The 22,293-nt window shown below is 33.0% G+C and overlaps 1 protein-coding gene across 1 annotated transcript in view; it reads left to right on the forward strand.

The window, feature by feature from the left end:
* Positions 1-21,741, forward strand: part of LOC114338218 (protein Malvolio) — an 89,151-nt gene extending 67,410 nt beyond the window's left edge. The window contains exons 3-7 of the mRNA XM_050650195.1: positions 2,943-3,102; positions 12,260-12,713; positions 12,766-12,828; positions 15,829-16,211; positions 21,424-21,741. Coding sequence (XP_050506152.1) covers positions 2,943-3,102; positions 12,260-12,713; positions 12,766-12,828; positions 15,829-16,211; positions 21,424-21,700 — 1,337 coding nt within the window. The 3' untranslated portion in view covers positions 21,701-21,741. The remainder of the gene's footprint in view (positions 1-2,942; positions 3,103-12,259; positions 12,714-12,765; positions 12,829-15,828; positions 16,212-21,423) is intronic.
* Positions 21,742-22,293: the final 552 nt, after the last annotated feature.

Genomic DNA, 22,293 nt, shown 5'->3' on the forward strand with positions numbered 1-22,293 from the left:
CCCACTTACAACGTGTGGGAGTCATATGTTATCCTAGGGCAATATCCTTAGGGATTATATCCATCCTTTATAATTTGCTATGTTAGCATTTTGATGTGACTTTTAGTCCATTTTTGAAAGGCTTTGACCTTCGTATTTTTTGGTTGGCTCACCATGTTCTTGCAACACTGATGATGCTCTTTTTAGAGCGAAAACGTTCTGTTCGATGTTTGTAGCCCTATAGGGCTTTTTAAAATAATATACCTTTTACCAAGACCAAAATTTTTTATTAAATTTTACTAGTATTAAGTAAATTTGTTCCATGTTTTTGTGCATGAAGAAGATACTTCCAATGATGTCGCATCTTATTCTATTTATGTTTGTTTTAAAATAGTTCTATCTAGTCTCCTTGTGACAGGGCCATTATGGAATAATTCCCTTACTAACTCATTTTCATGGTGAATGGTACCTCATTTTGTGACTCCGTGGCTCGATGTATTTCTTCTCTGATGAAAGGTATATTTAAGTCTTCGTGAAGTGTTTGATTACTTACGTACCATGGTGCATCCACTATTGATCTTAGAACTTTAGACTGAAATCTTTGGATGATATTCAGTGATGTTGACTTTGCACAACCCCCAGATATGTAGTCCGTAGTACCAAATATATTTGAGTATTGCTTTGTACAGAAGAATTTTGTTTTGGATGTTGAGTTTTGATCTGCGCCCAAGGAGCCAATACATTTGCCGGAATTTCAAGTCTAGCTGTCTTCTTTTGGTCTGGATATGTTTCTTCCAATAAAGACGTTGGTCAAGATGGAGGCCAAGGTATTTAGCGTCTGTTACTGTTGGTATTCGTACATTTTCCATTCTTACAGGTGGGCATGTGTTGTGGCGGTTGGTAAACGTTATTTGAGATGATTTTGTTTTGTTTACTTTTGTTTGCCATTTTGTGTACCATTCACTGAGTATGTCCAGATGGTGTTGCAGGTCTTGTGAGGCTTGTATGGGATCTTCATTTACAGCTAGTATTGCTACGTCATTAGCAAAGAAAGCGATCGTAGTATTATGAGACTCTGGTATATCGGCTGTGTAGAGTGAGAAAAGCAGCGGCCCGAGAACACTACCTTGCGGAAATCCGGAGTTAATAGGACAGAGGCTGGATTGTTGGTCTTTGAATTTTACAGAAAATTTGAATTTTACATGAACAGAAAAATATAAAAATATAACATGAACCTAGAACAGGTCTCTTAGTTTACACATCATCTAATTCATTCTTGTTTAGTAGTAGTGTTTCTGTAGCAGTATTTTTTTTCCCAGAAATCTTTAGATTTTGGCGGTTAATTGGTGTTGAAAATATGATCGAGCCAATGAAGGTGACATTTTCTGATGAATTGTTGATTGATCATGGCGTATGTGTGCATGTGTATTTTGTGTTTGTGCATGTGCATATACATGTATGTGTGTGTCTCTCATATTTAATCAAAAAATCTACAGTTTGGTACGAAACATACCTTCAGCCACTATGTTATATACCAATTGTGTTTTTATTTTCTTATATCTCTTCTGTGCACATGTCCTATATATCCATACCACGTTCCGTATTATCCATTAAAATGGGGTGTATCGGAAATGAGAACACAGTTTATGCTGCGTGGAGTGTTGACGAATTCCTACTCAATTCAGAGGTCTCTTTGATCAGTACAAACTCTCACAGAAAGGCAAGGAAATAAACTAACCACTTTATATTTGTTGAAGTAATGTAAATATTCATCTGAATATAAATATACAATTAAAATAGTTATAGTGAAATTTTTTCAGTTATCTGATATAGAACGCACGTTGGGATTAAATGGACTATAGATCTTCTCTAGAGAACCTCAAGATAATAATATATGTACATGTACACATATTTTTTCATGTTTATGCAATTGTGATTGATATAAATAGGTAATTACTCATCATCATCGACAAATATAAAGTACAAAGGTATTAATTGTGGTTTACTTGGTTTTTCATCAATTTAAATATGAAAAACAACATTGACGACGTAGTTTACCAAGAAAAACTATCAAGAATAGTGAATGCAATACACAAATAGCTGATTTTGTTTCGGGAATGTTCAAGCCGGATACATGATACAACATGATTGTATACGTATGTATGGCAGCAATATGAAAAATTATCTTCCAAGTACTGAAAAAAGTTTTTATTGGACAACTAATAATCTGGTATAAAATTTTATTGGACTTATTTTACTTATATCAATCGTTTATTTAATAGATACATTACATCCGTTTAGATACATTACACTTTTTTGTTATTAAAAAACCGTATTTAAACCAATTGTCGTATATATTTAACAACTTTTAATACCATAAATATATTCTTGTTTGACTAAATAAGTTATTTAAATAAATTACACCTGAACCTTGAAATAAACAAATTAACAATTACCTACATAAAATATCAAATAAGCGATACATTGCTGGAATGTGAATTTTCGATGATCGGCAATAGAATAGACTATATGGCTAAATTTAGATATGCAAAAATATGCAATGCTCTCTAGATCGACCTGCTTATAGCTGCAATTAAAAAAGATGTATTTACATCTGTTGATCTGAAGCTATTTCTTTGTAGCATTTATGTAATTTACTATTCTAATTGGGAAATAAGCCACAATTTATCTTGAAAAATGATTTTAATGACGTTTTGACTTCTATACTCGATAACGACGTCCGAAGTGGAAGTCGAAACGTCAATACAATCATTGTTCAAGATAAATTGTAGCTTATTTCCCAATTAGAATAGTAAATCTGTTGATCTGAAAGACAAAAAGCTGTTGAATTTAAAAATTATTATATTATTTTTTATAGAGATCCTTCAAATGGGGTTGTACTATATATTGTATTTGTTTTATCTTTAACGACAAGATATTCTTTATTTTTTCGTTTGTTATAGGTGTCGTAACGGGCCTACATCTAGCAGAAATGTGTTATAGACAATACAAAAAAGTGCCGAGATTAATATTGTGGATAATGGTGGAAATTGCTGTGATAGGATCAGATATGCAAGAAGTTATCGGTACAGCCATCGCTCTCTATTTATTGACAAACAAATAGTAAGTATTAATTTGTTCTTTTTACGCGAGAACACACTGTAGTAAAACGTTTTTTGATTTGTAACTCCCGCCTTTAAAGCCGCAAATAAGAAGGGGAGACATAGAGGTATACCCGGCTTGCTGAAACATGTCGGGTAGCGGAGTGGGTCGGAGTTCTTTTGACCAAAATCAGAAGTAAAAATGGGCGCCAGTCCGTTCCAATGGACTACCCCTCGGATAAGAATATTTTATTTTTGAAACAGACAAGAGATAAAACGAGCCTTAAAGTTAACCAAACATATATTGACTCTTCATATAAACGAAAAATAAATAAATGAGGAGAATTACGGAATCGGCAAGTCCTGACAAAGCAAAAACAATAAATCAATCCCGATTATACAAATGTAAATCCGTTTTACAAAAATTGTACTAAAATTTGTCAATAACTAAGTTTCTTATAATAAAAATATAAATTATACGACGTGTATTAACATATCGTACACAGAACGTATTGATGTAGAAACATCAATAATATTGATGAATATTGAAACCTTCCTGCGTACCTGATCAGGTATGGGATCGTCAAGATATATCTTATTTGTATCCTACACCGAGAGAAAAAAATTCTTGGGATAAAGAAACTTTATTTATATTTAAGAAAGATTGACTTGGCATATTGCCTAAGAAATATATCTTTGTATGTAATATATAATTTTCTAAAATATTTCAAATAAATTTTACTATAGCCAAAGAAATATATCTTAAACATGATTGAACTATCACTCTTTGGCAAACTTCAAACCCATTTATCAGAAAAAAATTACACTTGATGTTAATTGATTTTATTAGTCATAAGAATATGTTTTTTTTGCATTACAAAACTATTCTTTCTAAGCAATAATATTTCTTAGTAAGAAATAGGATTATCTTACTATTAATAATTAATGTATTTAATGTTAAGAAATATATTTCGCAGATATAATCGTATATTTAGAATTAAGGTAATATTTCTTGAAAATAAAGTGATATCACATACGGCGAAATAAATCATCGTGTTAAGGTAAAATCATTATTTATTAATAAAAAGAAGATATAAAACATTATTACATACAAATATTTTCTCCACTCTTAAACCACTAGCTTCTACATAACAATAAAAGGATGGAGAGGCAAATCCAACTTCCTCAATTTTTCCTTCTTTTGTTAATAGCACTTTGTATATCAGCAATTCACTAAAACAAAATCGTTATGTGGAAAGAGTAAACTTATTTTAATATTTTTTTTTATAAAGATATAGATATTTATTTTGACAAATTTAGAAAATACAAAAAAAAATACAAATACACGGCCCCACATAAGAACTATTAATACTAATATCAATCATATTTAGTTCAAACATGGCATTATTTAACCTACACATCTTTGTTTATTTTTTTCTTTTTGTTAATGAAATATTAATTATTTATCTGTATAATATTAAGTCACACAATAAACATTGTTTAGCTAAAACAAGAAGGAACATACAACCAATGTAAAACATTGAAGCAGACATAATATGTAATTTTCTTTATTTTTATAATCTAAAAGAGACAGCATAACTAACCATTAAGAAATTGTATTACGGGAAAGTATTATTAGTTTACAATTTAAGTCATTTAATACATATTAACTAATTTACAGTTTTGGACAATAAAATTTCTTAACCATTAAAATATTTCTCTTATGCTAACTGATTTCTTTATCACAAATAAATGAACAGAACACATTCTCAGCGTTGCACCCGCCATTTTGATATAGCGTCGTATAGGTAGTATATTTTTATAGAAGATGATACATTCAAGAAACCTATTATAGTTGATACATACATAAGTATGTATACACATTTTTAAAAAGGTACTTACATGTATAAAGTTCTACCATTTCTGGAAGGCCCCGCAATTGGTTAATAGCTCCTTTCTTAATATTGTTCTGAAGCTATATATTATATCATTCTGTCCCAGCTTTAAATTGTGGCGTATTTCCCAGTTAGAATAATAGATAAGCTCCTTTCTTTCAGAGTTGTCCATCATTATACCTAAAAAGCATTTAAAGATACTATTATGTTTCTTTTATAACCATTCGGATACGCAACAATATTATTATTACATCTTAAATTACTCAATTTACTTTTATTTAATACCTATATATGTACGTACCTTCAAAATGTCCGTTAATTTTTAAAGAGCACCAACAAATCCAAAATCCATCTATATGAACATGAACTAATATCACGTCATCTTGAGAAACACTGACAAACAATGATTAAATCATAAATAGTTAATCTGCGCAATTCTTTTGTGGAAGAAATCTCTTTGCAAGTAGCATTTCGGCTTATAAAGTTTTTATTTTATAACCACAGTTACTACAGAGGGTATTTCTGAAGAATTATTTCTTGTGGTTTAAAATATTTATTTGATTGCAAGAAAATTTCTTTTTCACAAAAATATAAATATGGATTAACTTAAGATATATTTCTGATACTGCAAAATATTTGTAGTTTTCAATTTAAGAAACAAAAACTTTAGGATAAGAAAATTAAATGTAACCATTAAGGCTATGGGTACATAATTCGCAAATATTTTACGTGTATCCCTACTTTTTCTGTCTTTACACGGCAAATTACGTGTAGTAAAATTCACGCCAGGTATCTGAACGAGTCATAATGATTCAGTTGAACGCGAAACCCAGAAACATAAATTTAATACAAGTGTATGCACCGACAGCGGAAAGTGAACTGGAAGAACTTGACAAGTTCTACGCCGATGTAAAAACTGTTACCGACCAACTCAAGACTAGAGATCTCACCATTCTGATGGGTGACCTTAATGCTAAGATAGGAAAAGGCAGACAAAGTAATATTATTGGCTGTTATGGACTGGGCGATAGAAATGAAAGGGGAGACTATTTCGCAGATTTTTGCAAAGAACATAATCTATGTATAATGAATACCTTTTTCAAATTACCTAAAAGGACATTATATACGTGGAAATCTCCAGCAGATACCCCCAATAATATCGTAAGAAACCAAATTGACTACATAACCATCAGTGAGCGTTACAGAAATGCAGTAAAGTCTGTAAAAACCTATCCTGGCGCCGATGTGCCATCTGATCACAATCTATTGTTAGCCGAAATAAAATTAAAACTTAAACGGATAAAACAACCACGATCCTCTAACAAACTGGATACCGATTTTATTAGAAACAACAGTCAGGGGATTTCAAACAATTTAGAGAGCAATTTTGAGAATAGCGAACAACAAGAATCCATCGAGGATCATTGGAACCAAATCAAAACGATTATAAGCAACTCAACTCCAAACTTCAAAGAGAAAAATCAAAAGAAGCAACAGTGGATGAACGATGAGATTTTGAATTTGATGGAAAAAAGACGCAAATTTAAGAATCAAAACATCGAAATGTATAAACGCATTAATAAAGAGATAAGGACTAAAATACGAGCGGCAAAAGAAACATACTTTGAAAAAAAAATGTTTAGAAATTGAAGAGTTGCAGAGAAAACATGATTCATTTAATATGTATAAAAAAATAAAAGAACTCACCGGTCAGAACAAAAAACATGCAAATAACATCGTTGATAGAGACGGAAAACTGATTATCACTGATTTGGATAAAATAGACAGATGGAAAGAATACATTGAGGAACTGTTTAATGATGAAAGGCCCGAGCTTGAAATTAACGAAGTAGTTACAGGACCTGACATAACTATGGACGAAATTGAACAACCAATACGATTAGCAAAGACCAGAAAAGCGACGGGACCAGACGAAATACCGAATGAAATAATAAAGCTCTTCGAAAATTCAGGTAAAAGATCTCTCCTTCATCTTTTTAATAAAGTTTATCAAACTGGCTATATACCAACGGATTGGCTGCTGTCGACTTTTGTGACGATACCTAAAAAAGCAAACGCGAAAAGATGTAGGGACTACCGAACCATTAGCTTGATGAGTCATGTTTTAAAGATATTTCTACGAATTTTGCACTCTAGGATGTACCAAAAAATAGAAGCACAGCTTGGTGATACACAGTTTGGATTCCGCAATAACCTTGGGACCAGAGAAGCACTGTTTAGTATTCAGGTTATGGTACAGAGATGCAGAGATGTTGGACATCCGGTTTATATGTGTTTCATTGACTTTGAGAAGGCCTTTGATCGGGTAAAACATACGGAAATGATTGCTATTCTTCAGAAAGTGGGTATTGATGATAAAGACCTACGCATTATCAAAAATCTTTACTGGCATCAACGTGCAAACATCAGGATTGGCTGGGACACGTCTGAAGAACTTCAAATACGAAGAGGAGTAAGGCAGGGCTGCATTTTGTCCCCACTAATATTTAACATCTATTCTGAGTTTGTTTTCAATAAAGCAGTGGATAATGCTCAATGTGGTATCAAAATGAATGGCGTCAATATTAATAATTTGAGATATGCGGATGACACGGTGTTAATTGCGAGCAATTATGAAGAACTTCAACATCTGATTAATAGGATTACCACAACGTGTGATGAATATGGACTCAAGCTAAACACCGCAAAGACCAAGGTGATGGTTGTCAGTAAGACGCCAATACAACCGGAAGTAGTAACAGCTTATGGTGAACAATTAGAAAGAACTAACAGTATCACCTACCTTGGTTGTAATCTAAATGAGAACTGGGACATGAGCAAAGAAATTAGAATACGTATAGAGAAGGCCAGAGCTGCATTCTTTAAGATAAAGAAACTTTTATGTGGAAACAACATTACTTTGAATCTTAAAATTAGATTAGTGAGATTTTATGTGTTCTCTACTCTTTTGTACGGTGTCGAAGGTTGTACTTTAACAAATACTCTTCTCAAGAAATTGGAAGCCTTTGAAATTTGGGTATACCGAAGAATCCTACGAATAAGTTGGGTGGATAGAGTTCGTAACGAAGTTGTTTTGCACCGGATGGGAAAAGTCACAGAAGTCGTCAGAACAGTTAAAAATCGAAAACTTGAATATTTTGGCCATGTTATGCGACACCCAGAGAGATATAATATACTCCATTTAATAATACAAGGCAAGGTAGACGGAAGAAGAGGGCCAGGTCGAAGAAGAACGTCATGGCTTAAAAACCTGAGAGAATGGTATAACAGATCCTCTGCATCCCTTTTCCGAGCTGCCGTTAACAAAATTACTATAGCCAATTTGATAGCCAACGTTCGATAATCGAGCACGGCACATGAAGAAAAAGAAGAAAATTCACACTTTTATGGATATGTAAACATTACTAGAATGTCATTCTACTTGAAAATGTCATCATTAATTTAAAGAGACGGGTTTTGAATGTTCTTGGATAACTGTTATTTTTTATAATTGCAAATTATTAATTCAGTTAATAAATGTGATCATTTTTTCACTTACTATGTATTCAGTGATTGTAATAATTTATTTGTACAACAAAGACTAATACTCAATCGAGAAAAGAGGAAAAGTGTTAAAGTGATTTTTTAATAATATACTGTTATGGAACGCTTACAATTTTGAACATCTTTAACAACAAAATACTTGGATCACAGAATATATTATATTATCCTGATGTATTCTCTGCTTGGAATGCTTGGATCTTCCACAAATAATACACAATAAATAACTTTTTATTAAATTCACGTCTTAAATCAATTATTTATCAAATACACTATATATCAATAATATTTAATCAATAACTCAACATATTCCCGATGCAATGTCAAATATTTAAAATTGTCACTGATTGTCAGTGTCTGACTGACAATATATGCTGACAATATTATATTCGGCTGAGTGCGTTGTAAGACAAAGATAGATTTGGAAAATATTACCACGGCATTGTGTTAATTTTTTTCGAATCCTGAAAAAACCAATAAATATTTTTGAAAAATTTAAACGGAGAATAAAAGACTAAATTATTACCGAGGGCCGAAAGTCCCTTAGAATAAATAGAAAGTTTATTTTGAATGATATATTTGAAATTAAAAATCACACTAAATTTTCTCTTAGTTTTTCACCCCTGTAACTTATTAAAATAAACAGTATAGAAGTTCTCAGGGACTTTCGGCCCTCGCTAATAACGTAATCTTTCATTCTGCGTTTAAATTTTTCAAAAATACTTATTAGTTTTCTCAGGATTCGAAAAAAATGAATCCCCATTTGAATAGCATTGCAGCCGAAAATACGTACCGATCCTCTTAATGCATTTCTTAGTATTGAGGAAATTATTTTTAAGAAATTATTGAGTTGTGTTTAAAAAACTCGTTTCTTTATATTATTATGTGAACCGGTATGTTTAAGTTAATATGATATGTTAACTTTTAAGAAAGATGGCTCAAAGAAATCAGTGTTTTAGGAGAAAAGAAATTGTTCTCTCGGTGTACATAGAGTTACATATGTAATGCATATAATCCCTAAATATATGATAAATGATATTAATTACAAATTAACACAATATTGTACAATAATATCCAATGCAATACCCATTATCAATTAAAAATGGTAGATCTTGACCAAAACGGGATGAAGTAAAAATTATTTATAAGAACTTACCGTCCGAATATAACGGAACTTAACTAAATCTATTAATACAAGTACTCCTCCCGTCGCCGTCGATATGGTCTTCTCCTACTCCTTCTCAGAAAACCACTAGGAAAACCGGTATGGATATCCAAACGTGACCGGGAATCTAGCAAACCAGCAGGAGGAAGTAAAATTCAAAATCTACTCCAATAAACCCAGGAAATTTGTTCAGTAGAAAATATCTACGTACAAGGACTAAAGTCCATCTACCAGTAGAAACAAGTCCTTATACAGACAAGTACCTCCATCAGGAGAAATCCTAAAACAACTGGGAAAATCAGGATTAAGTTCCTACATATTTCCTAAATAAAATATAATTTTCCCCAATTATAACTTCTAACCACTTATAGGGAACTTGCACATTTTTTTTATTACATAATAATGTTCAGTTTTGTATAAAAATGAGATTTCCAAAATTTCACGCTTCAAAAACTCATAATAACTTAGAAGTACAAATTTAAAGTCTTCTTTATCTTAAAACAGTTCAAACGACCCGTGACATCACAGAGTTTGACTATGTGGTTCAGTTTATGGTTATATTTACGTATATTCTTCTTCTTCTTCTTTAGTTTATTGGCCTCCACCTATTTGGGTATTTAGCCAGATCGTCGTCGAGGAATAAAGGAAAAATATTTATATTCTAATGACATTTATCGTATGTCATTGTAATAAAATATACCAGTTTGTTGAGATTGCAGTTTGATACAGTTTTTGAAGGAAAGGAAAGAAGGTTTACTATTAAAAATAAAACCATAAAACCATTTTGTAAAAGTACAAATTTTCTATGAATAGTTCAAACGATCAAAAACATTTGTAACGTCACATAACTCTATTTTCTACTGACGTTTATAATGTCTAATCCAAAATTATATACAATAATTGGTGTAGAATGTAAACATACAACCCAGTGACGTAACGACGCGTTTTGGGGTGGCTGGTATAAGTTGAATTTTTAGTCGTCTTTAGGGGCCAAACGAAAGACAAACAAAACTTTTTTTATTTTTGATACAGGTTCTAAATTATGTTATGTTGTGATTTATACCATTTTTTTCGAATTTAAAATTTTATGCAAGTTCCCTATTGTAATTCGAAGAAAATGTTATAAATCACAACAGAACATAATTTAAAACATGTATCATATATTAAAAAGTTTTGTTTGGCTTTCGTTTGGCCCCTAAAGATGATTAAAAATTCAAATTAAACAGGTGGTCCAAAACGCGTCGTGACGTCATTCGTTTAAATTATGTTTACATTCTTCCAAAAAAGTGAACAGAATTTAAAATTAGACATTATAAACGTCAGTTATGTAACCTCACAAGTGTTTTTGATCGTTTGAACTATTTTAAATGTAATTTAATAGTGTCAGTGTCAAAACGAATGCCAAACCTAATAGGGAACTTTTTTTCACATTCACATTCACATTTTTTTATTGCATAATAATATTCACTTTCCTTTAAAAATAATATTTCCAAAATTTCACGCCTTAAAACCTCATAAACAAGTACAAATTTAAAATCTATATATTTTTTTTTGTTTTCTGGCCTTGGTTTAGAGAACCTTTAGTCAATTTAAAATAGTTCAAACGATCAAAAACACTTGTGAGGTTACATAACTGTATTTTCTACTGACGTTTATAATGTCTAATTTTAAATTTTGTTTACTTTTTTGGAAGAATGTAAACATAATTTAAACGAATGACGTCACGACGCGTTTTGGGCCACCTGTTTTAATTTGAATTTTAATCATCTTTAGGGGCCAAACGAAAGCCAAATAAAACTTTTTAATCTTTGATACATGTTTTAAATTATGTTCTGTTGTGATTTATAACATTTTTTTCGAATTTAAAATTTTATGCAAGTTCCCTATTGTAAATAGAAAGTTTATTCCCACAGAATCGTTCTTTAAGTATTTTCTACTATAAAAATGTTAAAACAGAAAGTTTAACAAAAAATGCTATAAACGAAGAATGACAACAAGTAAAAAATTGGACAGATAAAATACTAATAACTTACCCAGTAAATTTTGGAAATGATTGGACTGGGGTTTCTAAATAATTTACTATCCCTTCTAAACTTAAATATCCAGGTACCTTAAGGGGAAGCTAAAAAAATTATCTTTATCATCTAGGTATGAGGTACTCGAATCACTTACCAAGACGACGGCCAATAAACTTATCCCTTTAGGATAGTCTGGCCTAGGAAACTACATACTCTAGGTAGCCCTTATTAGACCTTAGCCGTTAAAGATATTTGCTATCACGCCCTTTTCAAAATGCTCGCTCAGCACTACGTTTCATGAACAAACTAAATTTCCCTTTCTCCATTGCGGAAGGGAGCGAATAAAATCAAGAAAATGAAGAATTAGAGGCCCTGACCTAGGGTATCTTTACTATCGCCGATCTTTCATTTTGTATAGTAATTATTATTTTCATTTTTATGGTACTTTACTTTCATTCAACCATCCAATTTCTTCTTTTAAATATATACCTACCTACTTTAAACAAAAGGATAAAATTACTAAAACTCTATTGTTTTCAGCATACCTTTATGGTTGGGATGCCTAATAACAATCTTCGACACGTTCACCTTTCTCTTTCTGGACAAGTACGGCCTGAGAAAACTGGAACTTCTATTTGGATTCCTTATTGCTGTGATGGGTATTACCTTTGGTTACGAGTATATAGTAGCGCAGCCATCTTCAGCAGACGTGGCTAAAGGACTCTTCATTCCAATGTGCCAAGATTGCGATTCGCAGGTGTTGCTCCAAGCCGTCGGAGTAATTGGTGCAGTCATTATGCCACATAATCTATATCTGCATTCGGCTCTGGTGAAAAGCAGAGATATTGATAGAAGTAAACCAGCCAAAATTAAGGAGGCCAATATGTATTACTACATAGAGAGCGCTATAGCTCTTTTGTGCAGTTTAATTATCAACATTTTTGTGGTTTCTGTATTTGCATATGGGTTGTTTGAGAAGTCTAACAGAGGATTGGTAAGAGATGATATTTTTGACATAATAATGTTATTAAATGCTTTTTTTTTAGGTGGACCAATGTCAAACAACAAATAATAGTTATCTTATTAACCTGGCCGTTGAGGAGTTTGGGGTAAATATTTATTTTTTATACTGATTTTCTCTAATTTAGATTTTTATTAAAACATCTGGTCTTTTTATCCATTTATTTTCTGTCGTTGACTAAAATTTTTATTTCATTCAAATTTTTTCCTTGGTTTTCCTACTGCTTCTTTTCTACCACAGCTCTGTCTCAAGCTTAATCCTGCCCAGTTCCGGGGCAGGATTTAAAATTAAATAAACATTCAGTGACATATTAATCACAATTAATGTTTTACAACTTTTCAAAGTGAACACTATGAGCAGGTTTAGCAAATATTCAGACAAAGATGTGAATAAGGCGATTTAAAGAAGTGATAATCAATTAATACGACGAAGTCAAACAACAACTTTTGAACAGAAAATTTATGTTTTGAACAGTTTTATTCATTAAATAATCTTACCGAATTACACTCGACCGCTTAAAAGAACCGATTTGTATTGCCCTCGTGGTAATTTCACATAATTTAAATAAATGTAAATAAAGTAAAACTGTCAAAGTGTCACTCGGGATACAAATCGGTAATTTTAGAGCTCTTGTGTAATTATAAGTGATAAGTTCTCTGTCAAGTTTGACTTTTCGCGGACTTCTTAGTTGCGTACTCTTGCAGTCCATGATATTTTAAGATTACGTCAATAGGGCCACATCTCAAAGGCTTTGAATTTGTTTACACTTGTCTCATTTACTCACATTTTATTAGCCGTAGTCTAAGATTTTATAAAGATGTGGATCGAAATGAAGCCCGTTCACCCAGTTTTACAAAGATATTCCTGGCTTAAGCAATTCCGGAAATAAACCTGTTCTAGCGCGTTCTAGCGCTAGTCTAGTCTAGCGAGTCAGTTTTTTTTTTATTTTTTTGTTAAGAGTGGATTCATTCATTATGATGGTAGACACATCGTTTACGGTAGAAAGGGAACCAATTCATTCTATTATATCTAATAGAGAAATCGTATGGCATATTTTTCGTTTACGACAGAAAAGGACTTCATATCCACACAGTTTTTTGCATATTTCTCAAAAGTTAGTTAACATGACTCGAGTCCCTTCCTGAAATAAGCTGTTCATTTTTATATACTATGAATTCTAACATAAGATACGCATATGACACCTCCATAATGGTAGAAGTTCCGGCAGACCTTTACTGTAAACAAAGAATGTATGCAAAGGGCTTAACAATCAATGCAAAGAAAACAAAATGGATGGTTGTCGGAAAAATTAATATAGAAGACACAGTACCAACTAAAATTACATAGATAATATCAAAATCCTGGAAAGGTTGGAACACTTTAGATATCTGGGTAACTGGATTGACTGCAGGGTTAAAAGTGATGTAGCCCTCAAAAGTGATGTAGCCCTCAGTAGCCCTTGACTGCTAACTTCTGGACGTAAAGCTCCCCTTCGAGTTTCCATACCCGCCTAGGAAATATTTCCATCAATAAGACATCGCGCGTTGTATTTACGTCCTCTAATTTTGTTCTTCTACGTATTTCTTTATTACGTATGTCATCACTTGAAGGATGCTTCTTCTTCTTCTTCTTATACTTGTAGATCTGTCGATCTGTTAATTTTGAAGTTGAAGTATTTCTTGAGAGGTAGACTGCCAGTTATCTCTCCATCTTTTTGGTGGTCACCCCGGTGGACACTTGCCTGCTGGTTTTCCTTCTAGACTCTAGAGCAATTCTTGGTAGTCTGTGCTCCTCCATTCTTTTAAAATGACTGAACCATTCTCTTCGTCTTTGCCTGCCCTATGTGACTACATCTTGCACGCCACATTGTTCCCTGATGATGTTGTTTCGTATTCTGTCTCTTCTTGTATTCCCTGCTATTGCTCTTAGTGTCTTCATTTCAGCTGCTCCTAGCATACTTTTGGTTTTATTGGTGTCTTCTCTTGATTCAATGCAATAGGTCGTAACAGGTCTGATGCAAGTTTTATAAATTCTAACTTTGCTGTCCATTCTCATATATGGGTTATTCCAGACCACATCTCTCAAACATCATGACAAGGCAGCGACCTTGTTAATTTGTCCTCTTAGGTCTCTGGCTGGGTCATGATAACTTGATAACTCTACACCTAGATATTTGAACTGGTTTAGCTGTTCTATGGGTTTCCCCTCTACCACTAGCTTGCATCTAATTGGGTCTTTCGCAATGGTAATGCATTTTGTTTTCTGCGTGGATATATTCTGGTTGAGTCGTCGACATGCTTGATAGAATCGATAAAGTTGTCTTTGTAGGTCATCCTCGTCCTCTGCAATCAGGGCTGCATCATCCGCATAGCACACTATACTGATTCTACTGTGGCCGAGTCTGTATCCTAGTTGTAGCGATTCCGCATCTTCTATTATTTCATCCATTCGCATATTGAATAGAAATGGACTGAGGCTGTCTCCCTGCCTGATTCCTCCTGGTGTTGGTATGTTGACCGTAGTAATGTAGTTTGTTTTTAATTTTGTCGTGTTGTTATTGTTCATTTGTTTTATGACTTCAACAATGTTTGCCGGTAGCTTAATTTTCTTTATCCTTGCTCTTCTTCTCTGTTCTTTATCTGTGATTCCAATTTATTCTTGAGTATGCCTGTGAATAACTTCATTGTCGTATTTAAGAGAGTTATTCCTCTGTAGTGGTCCGGGCATGATCTGAAGGATGCAAAAATTAAAAATCTGAGCCTTGAGCGTCTCTTTGTAAAGACAATGAAGTCGACTTTTCAAAGTAACAAGACATTTACTCAGCACACACATTACACACTACACTAGGAATCGGATTGCAAAATTAACTGTACCATGCCAATGGCCATTGGTTGTCGAGGAATTAAGCTAAATAAAACAAGTACAAAATATCAAATACCCTATCATCAAAATGGCAGATGTTAGACCTAATTTTACTAACATCTTGCTACTTGTTCTTTTGTTTTTCAATATTTCTATATTTTATATGCACATTTTTAAGTTTAAGCTTCCATATTTAAAAAACTAATAATTTTACACTATTTTTCAGACTAGCGAGGATTTTGTAGAGGCAGATCTCTACAAAGGAGGCATTTTCCTTGGATGTGCCTTTGGAACAGCCGCAATGTATATTTGGGCAGTTGGTATTCTCGCGGCAGGCCAAAGCTCCACTATGACAGGAACGTACGCCGGCCAGTTCGCCATGGAAGGTTTCTTAGACTTACGATGGTCCAGATGGAAGAGAGTCCTCCTTACCAGATCCATAGCTATGGTTCCTACTTTCTGCACAGCGTTTTTCACTTCGATGTCGGACCTTACAAGCTTAAATGATTACTTAAATGCAGTCATGAGTCTGCAGCTACCGTTTGCTTTGATACCGACTATAGCGTTTACGAGTAACAAAAAGATAATGGGAGAGTTTGCCAATGGAGTGTAAGTATTCGACAGATTTAAAAATACTTATAAAAACTGCTCCATTGTTTTCTTTTGAACATTACTACACCATTTTCTTAATTTCATATTCTTTTAATTTCTTAGCGACCGAAAAGATATTTAGTTCTTGTAATTTGAAAATGGGGTCCATATGAAAACAATTAGAAGTTTTTGGGTCTTTTTCCACAGTTTTCACTGTATTCCTTCACTCAACTATTCTCTCCAGTTCTTTCTGTTTTGCCAGTTTCCTTCCTGCAGATTTATTCTTTCCATTACTTCGTCCACTTCATCTCTGAAAGATCTTCGGGGTCTGCCTCTCTTCCTTCTTTCTATCTGGCCCCACTATGTTATTCTGTTTATCCAACTTTTTGTCTTCTCTTCTGACTTTTGTTTTTCGTATTTATTATCCAACTTTCACACCCATAAGTGAGGATACTTCTTGTCATGCTATCATAAATAATATTTGTCTTTTTGTTTTTATACTGATGATTCAGTGAATTTGTACCCTACGAGCTCAATAGTGGGAAAGTTTTGGGGTAGTTCTGATTTCTTTCATTATATATGGATTTTGGGTTGCTGAATCCAAATATGAGGTTTGCGGACAAAATTTCTTGCCGGAACATTGAAAAAATCGCGAGAAAATCTAAAAATTTCATCTTTTTTCCGATTTTTTGCTCAAATCTCGAAAACTATTAACTTTTAGTAAATGGTCTGTTAATAGAAATTAAAGTACTTAAAATTATCTACAAACATCACTATTTACTTTTTTTTTTTCAGACGAACCGTTCGGTCTAAAGTGCCAGTTGAAAATTGCCAATTCTTAACGGTCTCGGCCAAACCCACTTTTTACATTCCAAAACTTTAATTTTTATTAGAATGCCGTCATTTGATAAATTTCTCCTAGTTTTCTGTACAAATAATAAATGTTAGTTCATAATATGAATATGGTATGTCTCTTCTCACAGCCTCCATGAATCCATTTCATCCTAAAATACCGATAATGTCTCCGCTTTTCCCTTAGAGCCACAGAAGATCAGGCACAAATGGAGTCACAGTTTCAGTTGGTGTGAAAATTCCCTTCGGATCTTGATTTCTGATAAACCTTGAGGTTTTGTCCTTTCAAAATGTATTAGTTGAAAAGCTCTCTGACTTCCACAAACCTCAGGTGCGGGTTTAGTTTTTAGCCGAGGAATGGATTGGTTAGGAGCTATTGCATGTTTAGGTGCAATACAAGAAATGCCACCCATGACGTAAAAAGTGTGGTATCCGTCCATTGTATGTACATTAACCCTTTCTGTCCCAACGCTGCATATATATGTTTTTGAAAAAGTGGGTCTGTATTCCCAGCCACCGTATATATACGTTCAAGGTGTTATGGTCTCAATTTACCAAAGCCGAAAGTATGCGTTGCTTATAAAATTTTACACTCGTTGGTGTCCCAATGCCGTAGAAATATGTCCGAAAATGTTAGATTATTGTTCCCAAAGCCTCAAAATGTTGCCACCTAAGACAGGTCATGCGGACCCATTGCCGTATATATTTGTTCACATATTTTAGATATATATATATGCTATATTGTAGCACTGGTGGCAACGCTTATAGGTAGCTGCTAGGAGTTGAAGCGTTTGTAGCCACAGAAAAGACCAGAAAAAAAGAAGCGAATCGAGATACATGTGTGCAAGATGCGGAGTCGGCCTTTGTGTACTGTCATGTTTTGAGGAGTACCTACCACACAAAAGAAAACTTTTAATGTTAATTTACATTACATTATTTTTTTTAAGTTAGATATATTTTTTCAAGTTTAAGTTGATTAAAAAAAAACTTATTAAAAAACATGTTATATGCGACGTATATATAAGGCAATGGGGCTCTAAGCATGAAAAAACCTTTGGGATTGAGGGACCAACATGCAAATTAAGGCCTGGCATAGAAAGGGTTAAAATCAGCGTTTTCGAACACCTGTTGTGTAAAGCACGGCTGGTCAATTTTCTGCGGATCGCCTGCGATTGCTGACACTTCCAGATAAGCAACGCGCTTGCTCAAAGTCTTGTAGCGGCAGTAAGGCCCAGAAAGTTGGTCTCACCATTCCTTGCAGGGTTGGCCGTTTTCTCTACAAAAAGTACGGCTCAAGAAAATAGGTTGATGTAGTTTCCTCTTTGGGGTTTTGTTCATCCTATACAGAAGCTGTTCGCCTGGAAGTGTCAGCATTCGCAGGCGATCCGCAGAAAATTGACCTGCCGTGCTTTACACAGCAGGTGTACGATAACTACATACTACCATACCTATGAACTAACATTTATTATTTGTACAGAAAACTAGGAGAATTGTATCAAATGACAGCATTCTAATAAAAAATTAAGTTTTGGAATGTAAAAAGTGGTCTTATGCCGAGATCGCTAAAAATTGGCAATTTTCAACTTGTACTTTAGACCGAACGGTTCGTCTGAAAAAAAAAGTAAATAGTGATATTTGTAGATAATTTTAAGTACTTTAATTTCTGTTAACAGACCATTTACTAAAAGTTAATAGTTTTCGGGATTTGTGCAAAAAAGCGGAAAAAAGCTGAAATTTTTCGCTTTTTTCGCGATTTTTTCAATGTTCCGGCAAGAAATTTTGTCTGCAAACCTCATATTCGGATTCAGCAGCCCAAAATCCATATATAATGAAAAAAATTAGAACTACCCCAAAACTTTCCTAGTCAAAGCACAATTTTATTGAATCATGATTTCTCATCCCACAGTGTACGGGTTAAATTTTTGTATACAGTCTCTCGTTTGTTCTCGTCTATTTTTTATATCTGCTTCAGTTATTCCTTTGTTTGATATTAGTGGTAATTTGACCTAAATCGGTACTTGTACTTGTCTCTTCCTTTGATTTGTTTACCTTCGACTATTTTCTGTTGTTTTATTTCTGTATTCTTCGTTGTTTTATTCAGTTTTCTTTAGGTTTATTTCCATTAAGTACATTCTTTGTATATTCCTGCTTTAGTTTTCTCATCATAAAGCAAAGGTCATTTACGTTTTGTGCCTTTTTAATAACCTATTATTAAATGTTTTTTTTTAATATTAATTGTTTAGTTTGTGATGTTCCCTATGACTTTAGAAACCCATCCACTTTTTAATAAATACTCAATTAGACTTAATTTGGTTTTTCCTGTTATAAAACTGATGATGACTTTGATGTCGAAAGGCGTCCTTAAATTTATTAAATAAATAATTGTTTTGCAATTTGTGGTTTCACATTGAAATTAGTAAATGTTATTACTTCACAAACCACATTAGAGATACTTTTCATTAGTCGGTGTTTTTCTCTAATACCTGTGTATCAAGTATTTCATTCTTCTGAGAAATCTCATTTATCTGGCTTAAATTATAGAGTAGGAAGTAATACACATATAAGAGAGTAGGAAGTAATGACTTGTATTGAATATTGATTAAAGTAATCGAAGACTTTTTGATAATCTATAAAAGCCAAGTTGTCGCGGTACATCGTATTCTGCACATTTGTTTAGTATTATTAGGTACAGTGTGAAGGTGGTCGATTGTACTTAATCCTTTTCTGATACAAGCATGTCCTATCTGTTAGTAGAAGTCTATTTTTTTGGTTAAACGGTTTGTAATCATTTTCATCAATAGCTTATAAGATGGGATAAAGAACTTTTACAAGAAAAAATTCTTCGATACAATATCTAACTCATCTAAACAAGAATACTGACAAACATATTTGAAGACCTGAAATGCTAATTGATCTAAGTGCCAAAAACAAAATTTTTGGTAAATGAATAAAAACACAACAGTTTACACAAAATTCATTAAATTTTTGCAAAAGATGTTTTAAAATATTATACTAACGGCAAATGCTTGTTTATGTCATAATGTTTTAATAGTTCTTAACAATAGGTATTATGAAATTTATTACTAACTATTTTATGAACAGATCTAAGTCTACCGATAGGTATAGTCACTTATAAGAGATCTAAGTACCTTCACACAGTTGTCGGTAGAACTCCCTGTTAAGTTCGTCAATAAACTCTAGCATGTTCTGGAGATCCTTTTTCTTTTTCTCGGCCAATTGAAGCTCCCCTGTTAAGGTGTTAAGCTTTACGTTAACCTGTTTTACGTTAAGCTGTTAAGTTATATGTTCGTAATATGTAGTAATATTTCTTGAGAACGTTTAATTTCTCCCACTCAAATAATAATTCATTAAAATTTTGCTTCCATCTCACAAATACAGGGTTGTTTTTATCAATATTAAGGCATGAATAGAGGTTTAATAGGTTTTGCTGTTAACCACAATAAAAACATCAAAAATAGAATACCTCGGTCATATCATGGGGAAGAGTGAGAGATATAATGTACTGCTGCAACTAGTTTTACAAGAAAAAGTAGAAGAAAAACGAGAACCTCTAGCTCAGATTTCTTGGCTGAAAAATCGATGTACATGAATGTTGAGAAATTCGTATATTTTTTATGTTGATGTACTTTGAGGCAGCTTCCTCAAAGTCAAAATACCTGTCCATGCTGAGAACTTGAAAAGGCCTTTAAGTTTGTGGATCGTTCAAATTACATTTTGAACATCTTGAACAGTCTGCGTTTTTGACACTTTGGCTTTATTTTCTATTATCTGCAGCAAAGAAACTGTGCCCTGTGACTGGTTTAAGTGTAATAGTTTTTTGGCTTTGATTGACAAAATACCATCTCTTAGGTACTTTGGATTTCATATGTAGGTACCTAATCACATTTTTTGCATGTATCTACTCTTGGTCTTCTGAAAGACAATTTAGGAAAATCTAAGAAAAACTTTACTTTAAAACTTTTAACCTACGATACTGTTATGGTGTTTATCTTTACATTTACATGATGTAAACAGTCTGCTCATATTTAAATCTGAGCTTAAATACTCCTTTTCTGATTTAGAGATGCTCTATTTAGCTAATGCTAAGCAAGAATATTGTTTGTTTACATTGGCACCTAGATCCAATAGCATTTTCACCACCTGTGGAGTTACACACAGTGCATTCTGTTGGAATTTTTTGTAGCCGTTTGGAGAGTGTTTGGCACATAGGTCTCTTAGCAGTGCATTGGCATAGGGACAAAGGTCAGTTAGCAACAAGAAAAGGATATTTGTAAAAAGTGGCACTTAGATTTATTAGCATTTCAGGTCTTCATTTATAAATATAAATACGTACGCTATTTACTTAATTTTGTTTCAGAATTCTAAACGCTGTGTCGATATGTTTAGCAGTCATCATAATCTCAATCAACATCTTCTTCGTCACAGAAAAACTATACGAAGCCGATTTGCCGTTATACGCTCTCGTGATAATATATATAATAGCCTTTGGCTATTTTGTACTCGTTGTTTATATATCTATCCACCTCTATGTTGGAATGGTTGGAATAGGACTAAACGAAAAAACCTCTATCGTGGAAAAGTTCATAATGGTACCTATGAAAAGGCCTCCAAGTATAGTAAACGTAAACCCGTAATTTATTGTATTTTTTTTATGTAAATATATATATTTTTTTAATTTACGTTTTTTCCTTAGACCAATAAACCTCAACTGCAAACTTCAAATTACAATAGGTGTCTTTTTTAAGCTTATTACTTATTATTGTGGTAATTCAACACAGCATACCACAAAATCAGGAAACAACACTCAAGAAATAGAGGAGCTAAGCAGGAAAATAGAATGTATGCACATCAGAGATATAGCAGCAATCACATGGGCAAGAACTGGAGCAATATGCAAATTACCATGAAAATCATGAACTATTTAAAAAAGTTAAATATTTGGCTAGAGAGTTCAACTTCAAGCCATTTAATAATGGAGAAATAAAAACCTACATAGGGAGCATTGGATAAACCTGCAAAAATTACTGCTCAGAATTATGTAGAGGCTTAATATGCAACAGTCTCTGAACATAATAGTCCAGAGAAATAAGATTTTTCTCGTGACACATCCCCCTCCAGGCCGAAACCAAATTTTTTGAGTAGTATGGACATCTATATTATTAACCTATATGTTTCCTGCAGCCGATTTTGATGATATACATAGTTATAAACAAATAAAGATCAAAAA

This window comes from Diabrotica virgifera, chromosome 1 (genome assembly GCF_917563875.1).
Source record: "Diabrotica virgifera virgifera chromosome 1, PGI_DIABVI_V3a".
In the NCBI taxonomy this organism is placed as follows: Eukaryota; Metazoa; Arthropoda; class Insecta; order Coleoptera; family Chrysomelidae; genus Diabrotica; species Diabrotica virgifera.